Genomic DNA, 24336 nt, shown 5'->3' on the forward strand with positions numbered 1-24336 from the left:
GGTCCATGTTCTCAATTATTACAATGTGTACTGTTACAGTGTTACCATAAAGAGATCCTTAAAAAAAGGAAAGTGAAAAATGGAAAACAGATCCTTATTTGTTATTGCTTCTCTTCTTCCTCTTCATCAGCTATAGCCTTTGTAACATTGCTTCTTTTCCCCTGATCTTTTTCAGTTTGAGATTGTGTACATTCTTCCAAATAGGTTTTTGAAAGTAGTCCATGGGGGTGCATTTTAACCAATTCAAGTTGTGAGGCAGATTGTGTGAATTGCTCACTGTGTGCATTTAGGACCACTGTAAAAGTAAATCCCATTCTGCAGCTGTTTTATTTGCTATTGAGCAGTGTGACACCAATAGCTGTTTAGGAAAAGCAACTCAGCCAAAAAAGAATAAATAAATAAATAAAAGGAACTTCCTTGGGGATGTTTTCATTATTTGAAGAAATAGGTTACTTCCTGATTTCTTTACCTTCCAGCCCACTTCCTTAGGTTTCCAGCTTTAGTCAAAGGATTTGTAGCTAAATGATGATGCGGGTTTCTTTCCAGTGCTTGAACTACATGTCCATCAAAAGTTTTCAGAGGCCTAAGGTTTGTAAAGTATTTTAGAATACACAGAGAAGTTTTAGGCAATATGGAGAGGGATCTCAAGCAGTATGCAGTAAGCAACCCTACCTTCAAAAAGGATGAGATCTACCCCTTCCCATTCTCAACAGATATTTTAATAATAGGTTCCCACAGACTTTTAGTGATGAAAATATAAATTCTAGAAGCAGCCTTCTCTAACTGTACTTACTTAATCTTCTCTGGTAGAAAGCGTTCACCTAATGTTTAACTGAAATCTCTTGTGCTGCAACTTAAACCCGTTTTGTCATTTACATCGTAGGTCCATCATTTCTTCTCTTACTCTTGTTCGGAAAGATTACCTCCCAGTACATTTTGCATATTTGGCTGCAGACTCTTTGCTCATAGTTCCCTAACCTACTTCTCAGACTTTCTGCTATTTTACTCATTGCTTTGGACATTCCTCATCAGTTTGAATACAGAAGAGGAATACCCAAAATCAAACACACTGTTCCAGCAGTGTGTGGGGACTGAATGGATAACTCCACCATTCTTGCATACAATTTACTAGCTAAAATGTCATCAGAAAATGCTTGAACGTTTTTAACAGCAAAATGCTGTTGACTCATATTCAACTCTTTTTGACTCCACATTTTTTTATCTCATGAGTCACCTGCTCTATTGTAATTGTGAAGTTAACTGTTTCACCCACACAAAAATACTTTTTATTTGCCAAACATAGTTGCATCCTGCTTTTTTAGACTATCCAATCCATCAAAATTGTTTTGAACTGTAATCCTGTTCTTCTAGTATTTGCAGTTAGTCCCAACTTTGTGTCACCTGAAAGGCTCGATAAGTTTTTCCTGTCTTCCATCATTCAGAAAATACTGAATGATGCTAGAAGCAGAACAAACCCTATGAACAACTTCATCCATCCATCCACTTTGACAGTAAGCCATTGATAGCTTTTCTGAATACAATTTTCCAACAAGCATCTACCTGCCTTACATTAGTCTTTGGTAATTCTCATCTCTTGCTTTTAAATTAAACTCCTGTTTGGCTCATATCATTTTCATCCATCATAACATGCTGAAACTGAGTTTGTTTTTATTCTCAATTTGTTTCTGGCTTGAACTGAAGTAGAGTGGGTTGAATGGTCAATGAATTAATGTACTGTATGCCTATTAGTATTTGGTGAATTTATTATTTTTTAGAATTTGGTGATCTGAATTTTTCTAAAAATAGATTAAAAAATTCAGTATTTCTTGTAAGCACAACTGGAGAACCGGTGAATAAATAAATAAATAAAACAAATGGTTATCTTTGAAATCCTATGTGCATAACTCTCTTTGTTTGACTTTTGTCTTGATCACATTACTTTTTTAGGAAAGGATGGAGCCTTTTTGTGTTTGTTAGTTTGCCTCATAACAGATACTGGCGCTATTTTTCTTTAGCTGATTTCAGTCCTCTAGATAGCGAATGCAGAAATACAGGTGGTAATAACCCATATAATTCTGAAATATTCAATATTTAAAAACATTCAGCTCCAGTTATAGTAATTAAAAGAGTACATTTCTTTTTTACATTTTCATTTTGTTTGAAATCGAACCTTGAATTTATCTTTGCCTCTTAGCCTCTAGCAAATGGTTTATGGTTGAGACAGTAGATAGGAATATTGAAATAACAGGTTGTGTTAGTGTCATCATCCAGAGATACCCCAAAATTTTATACCTTAAAGGTCAGAAACCGCAATTCTTTTGTAGACACTTATTAAGATATTTTATTTCTTCTTTTATCTTTCAAACTATAGCCAGGGGTTAGAGTGTTTCATACATGAATAGACAAATTAAAATACATGCCTAGGAAAAATTTCACTTTGTTGAATTAGTTAACTTTTCTTAGAGTAAAATGCAGAATACTAAATGTGGCATCTTTTTTTTTTTTTTTTTTTTTTTTTTTTAAGAAGTCTATGCCTGATTTAACTATGTAAATTACTTTTTATTTTTTAATTAAAAAATAAAATAACAGTGGAAATTATTTGCCTAAAAATAATAATGGAGAAAAAGTTATGGTAGGCTTAATACAAAAGCTGTTGAAATAATATTTCAGTGATATCTTGATCAGGTACGAAGAGGCTGTATCTTTAGCATCCAGTTTTTATAACAATACTAACTAATATTCATAAAAATACCTGCAAAACTGAATTTGGGTCTGTATCTGACAATCTTCTCCCCCTGCCCTTATTCTAGCTATAATTAAAACAGCTCTTCCCAACATGGACAGAGAAGCCAAAGAAGAATACTTTGTTGTCATCCAAGCAAAGGACATGGGAGGACATATGGGTGGACTCTCTGGAACTACAACAGTGACAATTACACTCACTGATGTTAATGACAATCCTCCTAAGTTTGCACAGAGTAAGTGTCATTATGCGTTTGCATTCTCCTGTATAAGAAAGTAATATGCCTCTTCCTCTTTTTTTTTTTTTTTTTTTTTTTTAATCCAGTTTTTTTTATCATCGTATTGTCTGGGTTTGTAATGTAATTTAAAAATCTGTAGCTGCTACTGGAGAAAGATTAATAGTCTTCTGCCTGATTAAGAGATTTAAGGAAGGAGGGAATTATGCCCATAGCAGTGTACACAGACCTCTGTCTTCCTTGTTATCTCTTGTACATCTACACAAAAGGGCTTGGGGATTTTTTTTTTTCATTTTTTTTTTTATTTGGGTGTTTTTTGCTTTCAGTGCAGATGTTTCTAAGAGCTAGTTTCAGTTGCTTTTATATGTGCTTCCATCTCTTGCAGACTAAGGACACCACCAGTAAAAGACATGCAACTGATAAAATAAATAGAGGTTTGACTAATTAGGTAAAAGTGAAGAAAACAAAGAAAAATAAGTTTACATCTAGATAATTGTTGATCTTTAATTCAAATCCGTATTTACTACTGTAGTTCCAATGGATATCTTGCTGGGCTAGGTTAAAATGATTTGGCATCCTGCTGAGATTCTCTACAAGCTTTGTAGTCTATTTCAAAGACAAAAACAAAAAGAAAAAAGAAAAGGAAAGAGCATAATGACTGGATCGATTTTGTTTGGAACAGGTGCAATCTAATACCCTATTAGAAACTTACTTTTTTATCCAGCTTGTTCTGAAAACACTTGTACGGTATTAAGAGCCTATATTGCGTTTGGAGAGAGTTCACATCTTGACTGTGTCATTTTTACTTTTTAGTAGCATGTTTTTCTAACAAGGTACCTATGCACCGAATGTAAAATGATTTCTTTTACACATGAGCATCACTTAAAATCCACTTTTGCCCTGTTCTGAAGACACAAAGAGAGAAATAGATGTCTTAGTACTCAGCATGTGATAAATACTTCCCCATAGTCTAGAAAAAGCACATACAAACACATACATATATATATACAAAGAATTATAAAATAAATAAGCAGAGGTAAAAGCTTATTCAGAAAAAAAAATGTATTTTATTACCTCAGCATAGTGTTTTTAACAGATAACTGCTCTATGCACAATAAAAGATTTTCTTATTATAAAATATGAAATGCATGTATTTTTGATGGACAAGGATGGACAGGATGACAAGTCCCTTAATAATGATATAATGTAAATATCTATGGATGAGACTCCTGGCTGAACCATATCACCAGAACACAGAGGGACATTTTTGCCTGCAGTGTACAGTAGCTCTAACTCTGTGACTATGCATCTACTTCTGCCAGCTTACCTGGCTTTTGTTTTTGTATCATCATTTCCTGTGTCATAAAGTCTTTGCCAGCCAGTATGAAAAAAGCTGATCAGAAAATCAGCAACACAACTGGTACTAATCGGTACATTTGCTGGAGGTCTCAGCAGGAAGCACAGGAGTGAATGCATGTGGAGATGAAACTGTGCTTTCCCCGTGCAGCTTACTCATATCTGTTCTCCTGTAGTTTAGTTATAGTGACATGTTGACTGGGTAGGCTGAGGAAGACTGCATCACAAATCCCTGAAATATATTTTTAATGTGGAAAATGCAGATTAGTTTTCCTTCAACAAAGAGTGGGTTGCTGTCTTTGAAGGTGTTACAGCTAGTGGATTCCAACACAGAATTCAAACTACCATCTAGGAATAACCACCCTGTTAGAACTCTGACAATTATGCAATTTTGTTAGGAAAAAAATGCATGTACTATAGCTTTATGTTATGTATATATTGCATTTAATGAGGATGTGCCATAGTAAATATTTAAACTGGATTCTATTACAAAGTCTGCCTTTTAAAACTGAGTATTCTGAGCATGCTGCCTAACATTGCGTATTAGTCATGACTCTAACCTTATACAAGAGCTGATCAAACCTGTAGCATTTTTTACACCGTTAAAGTACAGTTGGCATTCGCCTGGAAAGGAAAATAAGAAAGGATCAAACTTACAATAGAGCCTAACTGGAATGAAATAGAAATTCATAAGATGTAATACATGCTGCTTTCACAATAAATTGTAATGAACTCAGAAAGCAGTGTATTTTATCGGTTTATTGTTTCCAGGCAGGACAGAAATGTATATTTATGGTTAGATTTCAAAAAGTGTTAGCCTCCTGGGTTTTGGAAATGAAAAAGATGAACTTTCACTACTTCTGTGATCTCTTTAAAATCATTTTAGAGTCATTTTATAAGTCATTGAAGTTTTTAACCTGGCAGTTTACCATAGATTATACTGAGAAGAACTGTGCATTGCTGTAAACACCAAAGGGTTTCAAAGAAACATAATGTGGATTTTTGGTCAGTTCTGAACTATGACATCTTGACAGGACAATTCATAATACTTGAGAACAATTTATGAAAAGAGTCACTTGCATCATAATAATAACATTTTTACAATATTTTCTAAACTATGTTAATAAATCTGAGAAAAAATATCAACCAGAAAATGCAATCAACTGTGTCTGGAGAGGCAAGCCACAAAGTGTGGACAGCAGCATAAATTACGAATATGTAATTTAGTCTGTGCAGGCACTTTTTGTAGGATTGCTCTACCTGCTTGCTGTTTGTGAGCTATTGGGAATATTCTTGAGGAATGTTGATGGTCTCAAATTGTCTCTAATAACTTAGCCTTGAAGCTTAAAGGAATATATATATATAGGGATTTGTGAATTCCTCTTGTTTTCCTTCATACTTTCAACTGTAGCTGTTGTAATTGGCCTACAAATATTTTCAGAAAAAACACCAGAATATTTTGGTTTTAGAAAACTACTCGCTGCACATTACACTAAAAACTGCAAGTTGTATTAAAACAGCTGTGAAGAAAGAAAAGAACAATCCAGCACCCTCTGTCATATAATATTTATATTGTTTTTACTAGTTTCATCTCCTAACCTTGAGTTCCTTTTTGACTGTTTTAACTACTAAGTATCATAACAGTTAGGTCACATACTAACCATAGCATCAAACAGGGTAAATTACCAAGAGCTAAAAAGATAGACATTCCATAAAGAATTGTTGATGTAAAACATGTATGTGTCTTCTGTTTTCAAAGTGATGCTAAGAACTGCAAGGTGTAATAATAAAATTGATATTCTGGTCTTTCTTTTAGTAAACTGCTTACCTAAAATATTAGAATTTCAAAATAGATTTTTGAAACATTTTAGGTCACATGGTTTAAAGCAAGTATTACAAAAAATAAAAATACTGAGGATTTAAATAGCACTTTGTAGCAGGATTTAATCTAAACCTATAAACAAATAGGAAATACAGTAATGAATACAGTGAAAAATTATCACTTCCTTTACAACTTAAAGTTGGTAAGTTTCCTTGAATGTTTATTAAGGAGTTCTTATTATGAAAGGGAGGTGGAAAGGGGTTAAAAAAATAAAATCAGGTCAAATAAAAAGATAAGAAACAAAAAGTAGTAAAGATCTGAAGTGGTAAATGGTACCTTTTCCATACTAGGTGAGTTTTCTACAGAGCAAAAGCTAAGGTTTTGAGGTTGAATTTCATCAAAAATATAGCTACAAGTCTGTATATAAAAATGTAAGTTCAGCAGTATCTGTAGTAGACAACATATGACATATTTGCAGCGTTGAAAGTAGCTCAATATTTATGTTCAGCAACAGTGAGAATCCGTGCAAGCAGGAGGCAGGATACTACTACAATGTAAGGAACATTCATGTACAGTAAACTGACCATTAATATTAAGGAACATGTTTTGCTGCTTTCAGTAAATAACCCATTGTATCAGTTGCACATCTCAAGTTTGCTTTGGGGTAGTATAAACAAATGAAGAGCACACGAGATACTGGAATCAGGTGTAATGTTTGGTCTTTTCCTCTTCTTCTTAAGGTCTGTATCACTTCTCAGTAATGGAGGATGTTGCTCTTGGGGAACCTATAGGAAGAGTGAAAGCAAATGACCTGGATATTGGAGAAAATGCTAAGTCATCCTATGATATTATTGAAGGAGATGGAATGGATATTTTTGAAATCACTACAGATGCCCAAACTCAGGATGGCATTATTAGAGTGAGAAAGGTAAACTATATATCTTTAAAAAAAAAATGTTTATTGCACATACAACTACCCTACCTCTATGAGAACATGCTGGATTTTCAAGGATTCTTTTATCTGCAGATGAGGTGTTAAGCCAGTGAGTTGATAAATGTAGGGATGTATAAGCTACGTCCCTCAGAAGCACCTTTTAGGTGACAACTGTGGAGACTTCCATGGCAGTATTTTCTGTTCTGGGCATGCATTAATTTTGTCACGTCTTCCTGAGTCCAGCCACTGCTTCATGTGCTCAAATGATACAGATTTTGCTTCCCTGTCTCCAAAAGGGAAGGGTAGATCAGAATTTCCTTAGTTGGTGATGTAAACTTTCAAAAAATCTCATTTGAGTACTCATCAAATACTTTCCTCTATTATTTCATTTGCTGTATATCTGGGCAAATACTGTTCAGAGAAAAAGTATCATAGCTTATTATTTAAATTACCTGATGTGTAAGAGGCTAAATTTTCCAACTTTTCTCTTGTTGAACTCTCTTTGCTCAATGAATAATGATTTCAGTGAACCTTATCAAGGACATCAGTACTGTTTAACATGAGAAATGCCAAATTTGGGCTGTAGAGAAGGCTACAACTCTGTTACCTTATCTATGCTTACATAGTCTTGATGTATGCAAGATGAGGTATTTATGTATACACAACAGAAGGAACACCCAATTATGTACAGAAATGTGGAAAAAGACAGCCTATCTAGAACACAGTTTAGCTATTCATGTCAATGAAACAGTAATTGCAGGCTTCATTTTCATTATTTTGGGGGAAGGAAAAGAGAACAGATTCCCCTGCTGTGTTCCAAAGAAGGATATGAATATAACTCATAACACTGGCATGGAGGGTTTTAAATATGTAGCACAGAGCACTCTAAATGATTTTGTGTTTAAAAAAAAAAAAAAAAAAAGGCATGACTTCCAGTGAAAGAAAGTACCTAAGTACAGGTAATTAATATTCAACTTGTACCTGTGATTAAAGAGGCCAGACAGAATGATGGCTGTTGGAAGTTTTTATTTTCTGTTTCTCAGTGAGGAGGACAGCACTCTAGAAGTATTATAAAATTATATATATTTATCTAAAATTAGATCTGTTATCCTAAAGAGAAAATGATGATATACATCCCTGATCTTCCTTATTGTTATTTATTGTATGCTGTGGCCTCCTTTGTACACTAAGGCAATTAGCCTTTTGCCCCAGTTCCCTTGGCTTTATTTCATAACTAAGACTCTAACATAATGTTGTTTCATATATTCATTTTGACAGCAATAATCATTTTGTTTCTACTACAGTAGATGATGTATGTAGGGTACTGTTCACCAGTAGATTTTCTCCAGCATAAATGCATGAGTTTTATACAATGCAGAGTAAATATTCAATACGATAGTCTGATTAAGAATGACTATATGTATTGGGGTACTATCATTTCTATAAAGCATATGAAAAGCAGCTGAAAAAAAAAGATACAGTAGCTATGATTAGCAAATTGTGAATATGCTGATTTATAAATCACCATTCGTAATTACAAAAGCTTGCAAATTTAAGAGCTGCTAAAGAAGCAAGGCTTTCTCATGTTTACTAGAATTTGTGAGAAAGAGCAAATCCCACTAGAGCCTGATTCATACCTGAAGAAAAAATCAACAAAATTCAAAAGTATACATACTGAAGGCTTTGACAGACTTCCTGAAAGAGTTTTGTAATTCCTATTTGTGTTCTTGCTAGTATTTGCATTGCAGATTCAGACAGATTCTGTGTCCTTTGCTTTCTATCCCTGGGACATTGTAATGCAAATCTTAATATCTTTCCAGTGCCTCGCAATTTGCATCTTTGAAACTGGAATCATTGTGAGACACAAGAGAATTATATAGTGAATATACTGATGTGCTTCATGACACAAAGTTGAATCTCCTATAATGAAAAATTCTGATATTCAGAAGTGTCGCAGATATGGTTTTTATTTGATATTTCATTTCTTTAAATCCACTGTGTTTTCATCTTTTATGTTTTAATATGAAGCTGTAAAATAGTAAAAACAATGGTAACATGGAAGGTATATTGGTAGAATAAAGTAATCGGTTTCTCTCTCTGAAAAAAAAATAAGGTACAGAAATAGGAATTGCTACAATTGTCAGAAATTCCTGAGAGATGTCTACCTCATTTAGCCCTATAAACAGAAATGCAGAGTTATCTGAAGTGCAATAATATTGAAGTACTTTCTTATATGATTAGCTCTAAATTTTTCCACCTAATACCTCTCCTGTCCAACAAATAATAATTGCTAGTTCTTTGAATTTCTCACATAGTTCTGGAAATAATAAAATATTTATTCCTTGTGGAGATAATAATTTTTCATATATTTTTTTTCTTATCTACAGCTAAAAAAGCACTGATTAAATATATTATTAGTATGCAAGTCATGTCATCACAGACAAATTTGCAGTATTATCTGATATGTAATTGTAGTAGTATAATTAATGAGAGAGAATATTGTGGTGATTTTTTTTCTGAAAAATAAGAAAACAAAGAGTATTGTTTTCTCTTGGTTAATAAACAGATGTCAATATATGCCTATAAAATTTTCAGGTTGAATTTTTGGGAGTGGGAAGTGGATGCATTAAAACTCACTGAATGTGATGAAATACACATGACTTTCATCCATCAGCATTATATTAATTTGCTCTTTCTCTGTGGCCATTAGTAAAAGACATTTATCTTTGTCATTCTGAACAGCCACTGGACTTTGAGACCAAAAAATCCTATACTCTGAAGGTAGAAGCAGCCAACATTCATATTGATCCTCGCTTCATCAGTGGAGGACCATTCAAGGATACAGCAACAGTAAAAATTGTAGTAGAGGATGCTGATGAGCCACCAGTCTTTTCATCACCTACTTACCTACTGGAAGTGCATGAAAACGCTGCTATTAACTCTGTGATTGGTCAGGTGACTGCCCATGACCCCGATGTGTCTTCCAGTCCTATAAGGTAGTGCTGCTCTAAAGTTCTCATAGGAAAACACTGCTGATAGTACACTAAGTATGTTTTCTCATACATTGTATGTATGACGCTGTTCTCTCTCTGTTTTATTTCTATAAAATACTGGTATAGGATTCCTTTGTTTTATGAAGTCTTATACCTATCAGTTCAGATAATTTCCAAAATCACAAAAATATTTCTTGCTACATGAATAATCTTATCAAGCAGTAAGTGTGCAGTGAAAATAAGAAATAGGGGGGTATGAGGTTCAGTGGGGTTGGCTCATCAGTGTATACCTCTGTGTTTACTTTAAATAATCCACTGGTTTCTGCACTAACAATATGCTGAATTTGTTCCATGTAGTTGTAAGATTGTAAAACCATATTTAGTATTCCTTTGGCTAAACCTGTTCCTGGTTTAATCATAGGAAGTCAGAAATGATTATGCCCATATGACTTTTGCATCTTCAATTTGCAATATTTTCCCTTTTTGATCTAACTTGAACAAAATCTGTTATTTCAGTTTCATCAGATCAATATATTTTCTATCTCATTTCATGAGAACACATTTTTCCCTCCCCTTTAGTTAAACAGTGATGTGACTGTTTCTAAACCAAATTTTACTATGTATAGTACTGCCTGCTAAAAACATTCTGAAATGAAACAAAAAAATGTCAAATTAATAGTAAAAGTATATTTGGAGAGTTTATTTAATAGTCATCACTGTACATTGCTGCCATAGAGAATACAAACTACATAAGCAGTTGTCAGTGTTGTGATGATGCCAATTGTTGTCACCTATCCCTTATGTACATTTTCTAATCATCATTATCTTTGTTGCAGAGTCAAAGTTTAAAGCTTTATTTAGGGGGACTACGTGCTGTATATCATATTTAAGTATTTTCAGAATTAGATATTCAGAATATATAAGAACTTGTGCATGCAGATAGAGTATCTCGCCTGGAAGTCATCCTTTCAAACCTATCAAAATGTAGTATCAACTATCAAGTATTGCTACATAAAATTAAGTAATTGAACGATATACTTGCTACTTCAGCACACAGCCCAGAAACACATGCCTACTCTGTGCATACCAGAGAAGCTCTCAGGATGATCAAAGACGGTCATCTGGTCAGAGAAATGGAAAATTAATAAGAGTAGTTACCCAGGGTAAAATAGTGTTGAGTAAATAGGAAAAAGTATAACACAGAATGTACACAGTTTGATCTATCACAATTTAAGCAGTGGCTCCATCCCCAATTTTATTACTGCTGTCACTGACATGTGAAGAAGGGCTTGCAATGCCACTACAAAACTGGGTCTTTTGAAAGGCGTGTGAAACCAGACATGGTGGCAGCAAGTTGGCTTTCTTCCAATTACTTCAGCTCGATACTCATAATTTTTTCAATCAAGCCTTAGTTCCTTGCTTGCCTTTTCCACATTCCGTTCTGCATTTGGCTTTGTCCTGTGCCCCTCTGCTCCTTGAACGTGTCATCTTTGTTTCTTATCTCCATCTGGCTTCAACTCTGCTTCAGTTTTACCTTGGCTGTTTTGCCACTCTTGCTCTGTTTCCTTGGTCTTCTCTAATCCTGCCTCAAGCTCCGAGTGGCTAAGGCCAGCTACAGGCATTTTATACCCTAAAATTGAGCTCTTTCATTATCTTGAAGACCAAAAAATTGAGATATGTAAAATCTTTACCACATCTCCATTTTTTCATCATTTTAAGGATCAAGGTATTTTCAAACTTTTGAAAGCAAAAATATTTTATATATGTAAACAGAATTAGAACATTATTATTTTATCAAGTCATATAGAAACGATTGATATGCTTGAAAGAGAATGGGCCAAAATTAATTAAATTTAAACAAAAATGTCTTATTAATTAGTATGATTTATATCTTATTTTAAAATATATTTAGTCATTTAAAATTTTATCTTGTAATTTTTCTATGGCATTGGCATGATAGATAATTAAGGAATATACACAATTATATATGCAGCTTCCTTTTTTCTTCTTCTTTGTTTTTCATCTGATTAATCGGAATATATTTGGGATTGCTCTGGAAAGACCAAATCCATTTTTTTTTTTTTGCATTTTTTGCATGAGAAATATTTCAAGGCAAAAAGAGATTTTTCAAGTTATTAATTTTACTATTACAGAAGCAAAAATATTCATCAGAGGTAAGTAGGAGAAGAAATATAGCTACTTTAAGGAACATAGATTATGGAAAAAAAATGGAAACATTTTGTTGGATTAGAATGTTTCATTTGATTGTATGTTTCAATTGTTTATTCTGCTAGTATATCAGAAATATGATGAAATTTATCAGTATCCATCTATTTTCTATAATACGCTTTCTAAAATATTAAAAACATTAAATTTTTTGAAAAACAGAATGAAAGTGTTATGTTCTAAAAACAAAGGAGTGTTTGAATACTGCCTTGCCATTTTTAATGTATTTTCTTTAAAATAGAATTTTTTGAACCAAAAAACAATTACATTTCAAGGAAAATATATTTTTCAGTATGTAGCTGTTCTGTTAATATTTTGGTTGGACAGAGCTTTTGTGTACGTTTGTTCTAAAAACCCTAGCAACACAAATCACCTTAGAGAATCACCTTATGTGCTACCTATACTGCATTTGCTTCACATTAGTTTTATACACACAGACTCAGTAAACTCAGAGTATTGAAGTATAATAAATGAAGTAAAACATGGTTGTCTCTGAATATGGAATTAGTCTGATAATTGGGTCACGGGAAGAAAAAAAAAAAACAACAGTAAAGAGTTTAGAAAAATTATAGGAAACAGATTGGAAAGAAACTCTTCTCCAATGTTTCTTTTTTTACCAAAATGTTTAACCTCATTTCTATCCAGTATAACTGTCCTTTTTTTTTTTTTTTTTTTTTTTTTTTTTAACGCTTGCTTAGAAGAGATGAAACACATCCTCTGATCTCTTCCTCACTTTATCTGAAGGGCATAAAGCCTATTGTAGATGAGTGAGCAGTTATAGGTGGGTTGTCTGTCTGGTTCTCAGTAAGTCCATCTTAAGGAAATACCCCAGTAGGGTTATTAAGCAACATCGTGTCGAATGAAGGGTTGTGACTCTGGTTATTGGTCTGAAATCTCCTATCAGTCAAAGATCTTTAAAATTTAGGCATTTTTAGATTGATGGGACTAAAGGATGTATGTGTTGCAGGGTACCTTTCATATTGTTGATATTTAGCCATAATCGTGGAAGAGCATCTTTGAATGACTAAGTGATAATGTGGTGTTTAGTTGAGTTATGATTTCATTATCCTTTTTTTCAAGTGAATGTGAACCATCTTTTCATTTCAGTTCTTAGGTTAGTCCAAATATATCATGTCTTTCATAACCGTATTTGCTGCTATTTTCATAAGCAGTAATATTTCTCTTTTCTCTGTCTTTGCTATTCTGCTGTGCGTATTCCTTAATATACAAACTTTCAAACCTGATTGTGAAAAAGATTTACAGATTTGGTTAATAACTGTAGACACGGTCAGCTCACATTTTACGACATCTAGACCACATGCATCTCTCTTGGCAATGGAATTAACCAGTGGATTCAGCTGAGCTATTTGTAAAGCTTTGCTGTAGTTTAGTAAGGGTGGTACATCCTGGCTTATTGTATAATAAGGCTTGAAAGATCATTATCTATTAGCATACAAATCTAGTGATTCCAGTAGTATTTATTTCATGTTTCTCTTGTTATTTTATAACCATGGTCTTTTTATCTGCAGTAAATTATCTTGGATAAAGCTTGATCCAAGTGCATAGCAAAAAGCATGAGTAATAATCTTTCTTCCTATACTGTCTCTGCCCTCCTATAAATCATTGCCTTTCAGTGTCTTTCTCTGTGGAGAGATAAGCTTCACTGTGGCAGGTTTTCCCCATTCATATTGGAAGAGATTTCATCTTTGGCAGTAGTGGATCATTTTCTTAATTCACAGCAGGCCTTAAAAATCTAGATACGATATTTTCTGCTTCCCTAATGGTGCAGCTGTTTATCAGTCACTAAGTAGCTTGTCCTGTCTGCCTGGCATTAATAAACAATGGTGATTTACCACTGATGGGGTATCAGTCTTGCGATTCAAATCTCAGCAGGTGCAGCAAAAAAGGGTTTCAGCTCTTATTTAGATAGATTCATATAAAGAATGGATCAAATTAAGTCATAACAGCAGTATCAGTAGTGTGGGAGAAGGACTACGAATCACTTTAAATCTTCTATTAAACCACTATGGGATTGTTCCTATAATTGCCATAGCAGACCTATAAACTAACCAAAACCTCCCAATAACCTGCACTAGTTTTATGGCAATTTCAACAGATATTATTTCCCAAGATACTCTTTTCTCATTTTTAGAGAAATGTACGTTTTATGTTTAGCTTATGGATCTGACAATGCATTCACATTAAAAAGACTTATAATACCATTATCATGAAAAGGAAACTAAAAATGTACTATTAGTATTCCCAGGTTTACGACTTGGCAAATTTAGTTTTTTATTTTGTACCAAATATTTATCAAATTAAAATTAGGAGAGTGTTTTACCTCTTTGTAGTCTTGTAAACCTGTGAAACTTACATTAAAAATGGTTCATTTTGAATGCTGTTTTTGCATTATGAATATATACTGTTGGGATGAGATTAAATTCAATATAATAAACTCACAGATATTTAAAAAAGCATTGATCCTTAGAGGAAAAAATGCATCTTACCCCCAATGAAGTTTAGGTCAAGCCCAGGTCAACTAAATAGCATATAAGTATTTCGTATTTTATTTTCTTCGTTGACTGTCAGAATTCATAACAGTTTGGTACCAGAGCTCTGAAAGTCACTTCTGCATAAACTTCAAGAATTAAAAGATTAGTTTTAAGTAATGAGATTTTTAAAGAGAGTTACTTTGATTGTTTTCTGTTTTGTTTTGTTTTTCTTGACTGAAATTTTAAACCTGTAAGCCTGCAAGATATTTTTTATCAACTTCACTAGTACCAGAAGTTTACTTACGATGCTTAAATGGGAACTAGGGAGGCATTAAAGTAATGTTAAGATACATTTTCAAGTATGATTGCCTAAAGTTAGGCACCTACAGCTTTATTCCTCCATATATGTGACCTGATTTCAGAAATGCTGAGAGTAGTACAGTTCGCATTAAACCATTGAGAAGTGATATGTGAAGTTCACTAGAAAATCAGTTTACTTGAATGTCCAAATATAGATGTGCATGCCTAGCTTTAGGCACTTGAATTTACTTGAAATTTGATTTCATATTTTTGTATTGTACCTTTTAATTAAACTACTAATTTTTAAGTGAGTAAAACTAGTTCTTCTGAGAGTTTAAAAATAGAAAAACGTCTAGCAAATCACATTTCCTTGTTTAACAGGGGGATTCATTCATAAGTCATTTGTTAAGTTCCTTTCCAGTGTGACTATACTAGTCTTGATCTTTGGTAATAAACACAGTCTTTAAACATTTGCACTAACTTTGTTGTAACTTTGAACTAATTTTTGAAAATCAATTGTATCTTACTGAATGAATTGCACGAGTGCCCTAATTGCAACATAATCGTTTATTCTGAATATGAACTCATTATCTGACATTGAAATAAAAAAGCTATAATCTTAAACTTTGACATCAGATTATAATGCTACACATGCATTGAAAGCAAATGTGTTTTGTTGGAATGAGTTTGAATTATTAGAAAGTTTTTATTGTGGCATATAGAGGAACTTCAGAATCAGATTTATGTATTTTTTTTATTTTTATTTTTTTAATTTGCTTATGGTAAAGCATAAAACAGTGGCATAAATGATTTTCAGATAACTGTGCCATTGACATTGTAGCAAAATATGTTCTCACTCTTTTATTGCTGAGTTTAGCGGTGTGTTTGAAAAAAGAAGTGTAATGAGAAACTGGCAGTCTGAGTCACTGTTCTGGCCACTACATAATGTAATCCAGTCTGACACTGTATCCTAACTCACCCTATTATGCCTAGGTATAATGCAGAACAGATGCAAAATTGTCAGTGCATGCTGTTAGGTTCTGTAATACATAGACACAAAGGCTTAAAAGGTTTTTATATAAACCCACAGTTAGGGTTCACTAAAAACCCTTGAAGTCAATTTTTATTGAACTATATCAATAGTTCAGTGATAAACTCTCTCATTTTGTACCTTTTCCTATGACAAAATTGGAAAGCTTAATTTTGTGATTTAGTTTCTTTTTATAAATAATACATTAATAAAATAACTCTGAAAATGGGCAAACATAAAAGCTTTCCTGGAGATCCCGTCCTGAGCTTTAAATCATCATCCTGCTTAATGCACTGTTGGAGTAATCTATGGCAGCTCTTTCCTCTCGAGCTGGCTCTGTTTCGGCCGCATAATTTACCTGGAAATTCACATCTGCAAACTCTGACTACTTGTCAGATAGAACTTGTTTTGTTAAAAATCAGTGATGTCAGTCTATAAAACAATCGCTCCTTCAGTGTTTGAAGTGTTCTACAGGTAAACAGTGATTCACTGCCTTCTGCCCGTGGAGCTGCTTGAACCGTAACCAAATAATATGTATGGTGAATAGTCCATGCTTCATTAATCTGAAATTTGTTAGTAAAATAATATCATTCAGCCTTTTTAAAAATAACCATGAAGCCCACCGTTTTTGTGTGCTTAATACATTACTCTTGAAATTATCAGCAGTTACTGTGAAATACCATAGAAACTGTTTAATAAATGTGATGGATTGTATAATTAACTGTTGATCAGCACCGTTTCTCAAAGATGTTGCCTAGTGAACCCGAGGGCATTTTATGACCTTCATACTGGGAATACAGCTAATTACTCCTTGGGCAATAATAATAATTATTTTTTTTAGTCTCATTTTGTCATTTTGTCTTATATTATACAATTGAGCTTCTCAATCCATTTGGCTATAAAACTGCAGCTCTCAGAGGGCTCCATAAATTGTCTTGTGATTGTATGGATTATACCAACTTCATTAAGTAGATTACAGGGATGTCTATTTTGTAGGTTTTCTATTGATCGCCATACTGACCTTGAGAGACAGTTCAACATTAATGCAGAAGATGGGAAAATAACTTTGGCAACACCGCTGGACAGAGAAACAAATATGTGGCACAACATCACTATTGTAGCTACTGAAACTAGTAAGTATCTGTGACTTTATTTTCTGTTGGCTTTATAATTAGTTTTATCAGTGCATGTAATGGAAACTGTGTATAAGTAAAACACTGGATTTTTAAAGTATACATTTTTTGAAAGAAAACTTAATTTCTGATAAAGTTCCATGTCTTTTGGTTTTCAAAAATGTACTTGTTTCAGTGAATAAAGTAATATAGAGTTTGAAAAGATATACAAGGACATTTATAGAGAGTGTATAGGGTAAACATAAAAAAACAGACGTGGTGAGTTATAATAAGGCAGAAGAAATAAAATTTTCTAAAAGTTGAAGTAAGTTGTAGACTCAACACAAAAGTTCTTAATGCTGAGAAATATTTTGTTTCAGTACCATAAATGATCAAGCACATGGGTATGTTATATTAAAGTAGCCCTATTTGATGTTTGATTTTGGAAGAATTTTTATTTTTATTTATTTATTTATTTATTTTGTTGGGTGTTAATATTTGGGAATGGGAATATTTGGGAAGAATATCCAAAGGGTGATGAGGCACTGGAACATGTTGCCCAGGGAAGCTGTGGATGCCCCATCCCTGGAGATGTTCAGTGCCAGGCTGGATGGCGCTTTGGCCAACCTGGGCTGGTTGGAGGTGTCCCTGCCCTTGGCAGGGGGCTGGAACAAGATGGTCTTTAAGGTCCCTTCCAAACCAGAGCATTCTGTGATTCTGTGATACATGTGAATAAATTTACTCATATACAGCCATAACCAAAACCACATATTACTCTGATCTACAAAATTATTGTGATTGATCAGTATGCCTAAGTCACTGGGAGCCAGGAGCTTCACCCTGTCTGGGAAATATGGGTTCTAGATTTTAGTCAAGAAGAGTTCTTCATTAATTTGGAACTGTGATTAAGTGCTGGTGGCAGGATCCGATAAGACATTATTTATTATTAATATTAGCACTATACTTTAGACTATAAATTTGACATAAACATGATGAAGCAAAACAAACAAACAAACAAACAAACAAACAAAAAGATACAGGAAGTAGGTTAGTCATCCCTTGTCTTCATAACTGAAACATAAACGTAAAATGTTTCTGCTAAAGTTTCTATTCTGCAATCAATATCTATGCATAATTCCTGTAAGTGCATTCACACTTGACACATTGTCATAAGAATGTTTGTCTTCAGAGCTTGATGAACTATGCTGCTAATTCTTGCATGTAGAAAACACAATGATGTTAATGCTTGCTTCTCCCCCAGAGAATTTTATTTTATTTTATTTTTTTAAAAAAAGTATATAGTGTTACGATAACTTTTAGTGCTCAGTTTCATAATGTTGTACCTATGAATAAATGAATGAATGGGAGAATAAAAAATGCTTACTTGTACCATTTTTGTTGTCCAATATTTTTCTCTGGCACTTGCTTTTAAAAATGTGTTAGGAATATGAGAGGGATTACTGACATGCATGCATAAATGACAAAGGTATGTCTGAGTAAAAATAAGCTCTCAACTTATAACTCCTGTAAACTCTGTTCATACGATCTGCCTTAATAATTTGTGTATTTCATTGCCAACAGTGCAATTGTGCCAACAGTGTTCTGTTAATTGCTATTAAATCTTGTGGGCAAACAGTACTTTGATAAATTAGCAAGAATACTTTCTGCTGGCAGGAAAGCCAAACCAACACAGTGAATCAAATTGCATAAAGAAAGAAAGCAAGCTCCAGTTTCATAGAACATTTTTTTGCCAGGTTAATATCAAGCCACTTAATAATTCTGCTGTTTTTAAAGGAGAAAGATATAAAAATCTCCATACCAATTTTCTCAAGACATGAGAAATCTCAATTCATGAGATCTACAAATAGCATCAAAAGAAGAATTATTAGTTTGTGATTCAAAGCTTTTCAGACACTGGAATAAAAAGGTGTAAAGTGAAGTAATTTTACATTTTATTTCCTCCAAAAAGTCTAAAATGAAAAAAAAAAAAAAGATAAATAATTTTTCAAGAAACTTCTCCAATTCACTTTTTTGATGTGTATTGTGTGATTGTATGTGTGTATTGGAGCAAAGTTAACAGAATTACACATTTCTAAGTCATATCAGAATTAAGTGTGCCTCTTCCTTCTTCAGATTTCAAAAATGTAATTATTACTTAAGATTTTTTTAAGTAATCACCTTGTCATAAAACTTCATGGGAGCCTCAGCACCTATCACTGTTGTAAAATTGCCTCTCTTCAGACTGGCTACGGAAATACTAATGCCAATCTTGTTCTAAGCATTTGAGTTCCTGCTGATGACTGGGTTGGTGTGTTTGTTTGTTTTCGCATTCCTAATAGGATTATTTGACAAGAGCTGAATTTCATAGACTACTATATCTGCTTATTTAAAGATATATATATATATATATATTTTAACTATGCTTTTACTGAGAGTAATATTAATATAGTGCTGGTTTATCCCATGAAAATAAGGATGTCAGCATCATTCAAGCAGGAACATTTTCTCTTCCTAAACTAACTGCTTTCCATTTCAGTTCTGGGCTCGGCTTTATTTATATAGGCAATGATCAGTCCATTTCATTGCTGAAGTAGTTGCTTTCCAATCGTAAGCCATGATATTTTTTTCTTCATGATTCCCAGCCTGGTGGATCTTAAATATATCATAATTTATCAACACTTTCATAGATAAACACCAAGTTTTTCCAAAACGTAAATCACTTTTTCAGAACTTTGTGCTGGTACATTGCCTGCACTTAAATTTGTGCTTTAAGCACGAGCCATTTTTGGAAGTTTTCTGCTGTCACCATGACAAACATATTCATTTGTATCATCCCTTGGTTGTCTCAGGTAGGGAACTTCCAGGACAGGATTGTTCTGGGTATAACTTCTGTGTTTTCATCTGGCTTGAGGATGAAGTGATTTAGATTCAGACTGGCTGATCTTTATGAAAGCAATCTGATTTGGAGTGCAGGTGGATAATTTTAAACATGTTACTTATTTTTAATCTTTCTGAGTGACCTAAAATGTAATCTAACCCTTCCATGTCAAGCAAAACTACGAGGGACTTTTTTTCTTTAAGTACTTAACAGGCAAAAGACCGGTTTGGCGTATTTTCTTTTGGAAGAAGGACCTTTCCCTACTCATAGGCAAGTGTCTTTTCTAGTTCTAATTCAGAACGCAGTAATGCTATTGGTGCCACAATCATACTCTGAGACCTGTGCAAAGTGATACATTTTGGAGGGTGGCATTTCCCTGCTTTCACTTTCCCATCACTGCCGACTCCTTCGAATCTCTGTGAAGCAGTTTCTAGTTGCTTTCATTGCATGCACCATTACATACCTGCACCCTTTCTTCTTCTGGTGTATTCATATATACATTCTTCATTATTTATATTAATATTTACTTCTTTTTAGTTCTACGTTTCCCCTCTCTGCTCATGTAATGACTTCACTATATTGATGAATTCTATCACAAGGATTTGTAAGAAAAGAGAATATTATAAAGAACTTTGACCTCTTTGAAAGATTGCTTTGAAATACAGAGTTAGAATTCAGGAAAACAAACAAACAAACAAACAAAAAAAAACGTATTAACGCTTATTGCAATAGGCATACTGAAAATTATTAAAACTTTCAAGATTCTTAAATTTTCTTTCTACATTGCCCAAGTTTACTCTGCTGAATGAGTCTGGAATCCGAACTTCTAGGTGATTACAATGTAGAGTTTCATTCGTAAAGTGACCTTTCTCTCAGGGTGTACCTTTTGGTCTGTGCATATGAAAGGTGAACTTTGTTTTCTGTCACTCACAGGACTTTAAATATTGGATTATTGAGATTTCTCTTTTTTGTTGTTGTTGTATGTTTAAGACTTATACGCCTGAAGACTAAGGAGCTTAAAGTTATATGCCAAGGTTGGGAGGGCTTTTTTCAGTTAGGTGCATGAGAGAATGGGGAGTGGATATAGCCTTGCTTTGTAAGTTAGGGCTGATTATGCTGCTTATACATTTGGGCTCTCTGGAGCTAAGCACTGAACAGGAAAGAATCTGGCAGTATATGCAAATATTCTCTGAGAGCCTGAATTTCAGTGCAGTAAGAATGAACGATTAACTTACAGGCATTTATTTTTCACCTTTTTTTTTTTTTCCCAGTATGTACAAAGGCTCATCACATTGTTGTTTCTTTGGTACTTTTTGAAATGGAATTTTCTGTAAAATCCAGTAAAGTCAGGATCCTTAAAGTCATATGTAAACCCATTCATCTGAACACACAAATACATTTTTTAGTTTGTATAAGTACAATTATAGCTATAACTACTGTTCACATTGACATGCTTGTGTTGCTTACATTAACTGGTTGGCAATTTTTCTGGGCAGTGAAGCAGAGCAGGGTTCAGGCTGAGCTAACCTCTTCAGTATTCTCTCAGTTTCTTGTACAGGTTTTGTAGTACTTATCGAGTTATGTGTTGTCAATGCTATTCAGCTACTAAAAGAAAATCAAATAGCCATGATTTATTTATTAGAACATCTTTGCTACATTTTGCTACATTTTCCACATATTCTGAATAGAGTTCATTCTGATTATTCAAGCTATCAGATTGTCATACATGTACAAGGTGTATAGTAGTTATGCTCTGTCTTCTTTATACCTCCAGATCCATGGATTCCCATTTCCATGTTCTAATGTCTGTAAGAGCCACATTGCAGATATTTCCTCAGCATCCTTACTGTATGTCTGATTAATACTAAGGAAGTGTCCTATACTTCAGTCTTTGCTTTTTAATTGATATAACAAGAGCGGCAATAAATGGAGAACAAATGTCATTTGAAATCAAAGCAAAGACTTACCCCTGAGAAGCTAGCTTAGGCAAGAAAGAAGTGTGTTAGTAACATAATGTAACTGCATAATATTCCTCCAATTTAAATATGAATATCCTAATATTTTAATTCTCATACCCCATAAACCGTATCTGAGATCTGTTTGAGACACAGAATTCTAGTTCTTTAAAAAAAAAAAAGAAAGAAAGAAAGAAAGGAAGAAGGAAAGAAAGAAAGAAAGAAAGAAAGAAAGAAAGAAAGAAAGAAAGAAAGAAAGAAAGAAAGAAAGAAAGAAAGGAAGGAAGAAGGAAAGAAAGAAAGAAAGAAAGAAAGAAAAAAAGAAAGAAAGAAAGAAAAGAAAAGAAAAGAATAGATCCATTATTAACAATGCTTATTTGTAATTCTCTTTAAAAAGTGAAGTAATCCTTTTCTCAGGATTATGTGTATTGCATAGCAGAAATCCATTGAATAATATCACATATCTCAACAAGAAAAAATAAATATATTACAATTTGCAATTGAAATTTGTAAATGAGATTTGTGAAGAACACACCAGTATGGCTCACAAACTTTGAAGACAAATCAATGATGATCACTTTAAAGTTCTCAAGTTCTCCTGAAATAACAGTGAGTGGGCTACTCAAGATCTGTGTTTTCTTCTTAGCCTTTTTATGACCATGTGCAGCATTGGATTTCTGCTATCTCATTCAGCTCAAATCTCAGTTAAAGTTTGTGAAGAATTCTGCCATGAGCATATTCAAGAATAGACAGGTTACTTTATAATTAGTATAGACTCCAGCCTTTTCAGATATACTAGGAGACAGAGAGATGAAGTGTGCATCCGTTTGCTGTTTCATCATGTTACTTAAAGGCTCTTCCAAAACCTCTCTTTTCTCACACTCTGCATCACACGCATAGACATGCAACAAGACAGCTGGGGAATTCCAAACCTAGTGCAGGATGGCACGGGAGAGGATGTTTGTTAGCCCAAAGCAATGCTTTTAGCCAAGTTTTATATTTCTGAGTGAGGGTTTTTTAATAGAATTTCTGTTTTCCTTATTCTCCAGGCAGCGTAGTCATGGAGCTATTATTTTGACTTTGATTGACTGCTTTTATCAAGTGACCCCTGATATTCAGCTAGCCTTACAAAAAGCATACCAGTGGGGTAGTTAGCCCTCACCTCCCTCCACCAAAGTGTTTGGCAAAGTACCGGAACTGCCACAACTAGTGGAAATGCTCATGAATTATTAGTCAAAAAAGAAGATGGAAAGATAGGTAAGATCTTGAAATGGAAATGGTAATTTGACCACAATAAATATTTTCCAGGCATAGAGCATAATAATATCAAGGACAAACCTGTGGGCTCTATCTGACAAAGGTAATTACCCATACCAACTGCATTCTTTAGAAATGAAGAAGTATGAGGCAATTTTATCACCTAATGGGAAAGGGCATAAAGCCAGGAAGACTTTTTATGGTTTACCAAGAATATAAATACAACAATTGAATCATCACCCAACACATGCTTTACTAAAATTTATCTATATTGCATATTACTTAAAAAAAATACAAGGACATTAATTAAAAAGGAAAAGAGACATAATTACTCTTCAGAATAAGCCTTCAGCTACAATGTACATTTTAATGTCATGAATACCTTCACTCATGCTTTCATTTATTTAATGTTATTTAGCCTTTTATTGTAAAAATGGCTATAGGCATTATTAGCAATAATTCTAACATTTTAGGGAGTTACTTGGGTGCCTCATATAATTACCTGTAATTTAGGGCTGAGTAAATTTCAGTAAGTTTTAGAAGGAGAAGGAAATAAGCCTTTATGGAGGTTTAAACAGGAGGAGCTCAGAAATATTAACCTTTTTTGCTTGACCCTTTTCTCTCTGGCTTAGTGGAACTCAAACTAGATAATCCATCATTTTTGCACTAACAGAATTCAGTAAGGTAGTTTTTATACATTTGCACGTACATAGAGGGCTACACAGAACTCCATAGATTCTGATGGGTCACGGAGAATTTGCCACTGGGCAGTGGAGGGCTGGCATATTGCATAAAGTTGGTTTGCAGCTCTCAGCTGTTAAAGTGCATTCAGACATATTGTAAGATTTCCCCTTAGTGTTTTGCTCAGCTCATGAATGGCAAGAGATGTGATCCACATGGATAACAGTGTGGGAGAGGCCGTATTATGAGGGAATATGAATGGGAAAGGAGTGCACTTATGAAACAATCTTTGTATAAATTGGGCTTGCTAGTTTAGGAGCTA

The 24336-nt window shown here is 33.7% G+C and overlaps 1 protein-coding gene across 2 annotated transcripts in view; it reads left to right on the forward strand.

Annotated features, from left to right (window-relative positions):
- The window catches only part of CDH8 (cadherin 8), a 146201-nt gene that overhangs the window by 77558 nt on the left and 44307 nt on the right, over window positions 1-24336 (forward strand). For both annotated transcript variants that reach the window (XR_004753759.1, XM_035336570.1), the window contains exons 7-10: window positions 2811-2978; window positions 6897-7084; window positions 9833-10086; window positions 17128-17264. Coding sequence is in view for 1 of the 2 variants with exons in the window: in XM_035336570.1 (XP_035192461.1) it covers window positions 2811-2978; window positions 6897-7084; window positions 9833-10086; window positions 17128-17264 (747 nt within the window). In the remaining variant the exon portion in view is untranslated. The remainder of the gene's footprint in view (window positions 1-2810; window positions 2979-6896; window positions 7085-9832; window positions 10087-17127; window positions 17265-24336) is intronic.

Source organism: Oxyura jamaicensis, chromosome 11 (genome assembly GCF_011077185.1).
Source record: "Oxyura jamaicensis isolate SHBP4307 breed ruddy duck chromosome 11, BPBGC_Ojam_1.0, whole genome shotgun sequence".
Classification (NCBI taxonomy): domain Eukaryota; kingdom Metazoa; phylum Chordata; class Aves; order Anseriformes; family Anatidae; genus Oxyura; species Oxyura jamaicensis.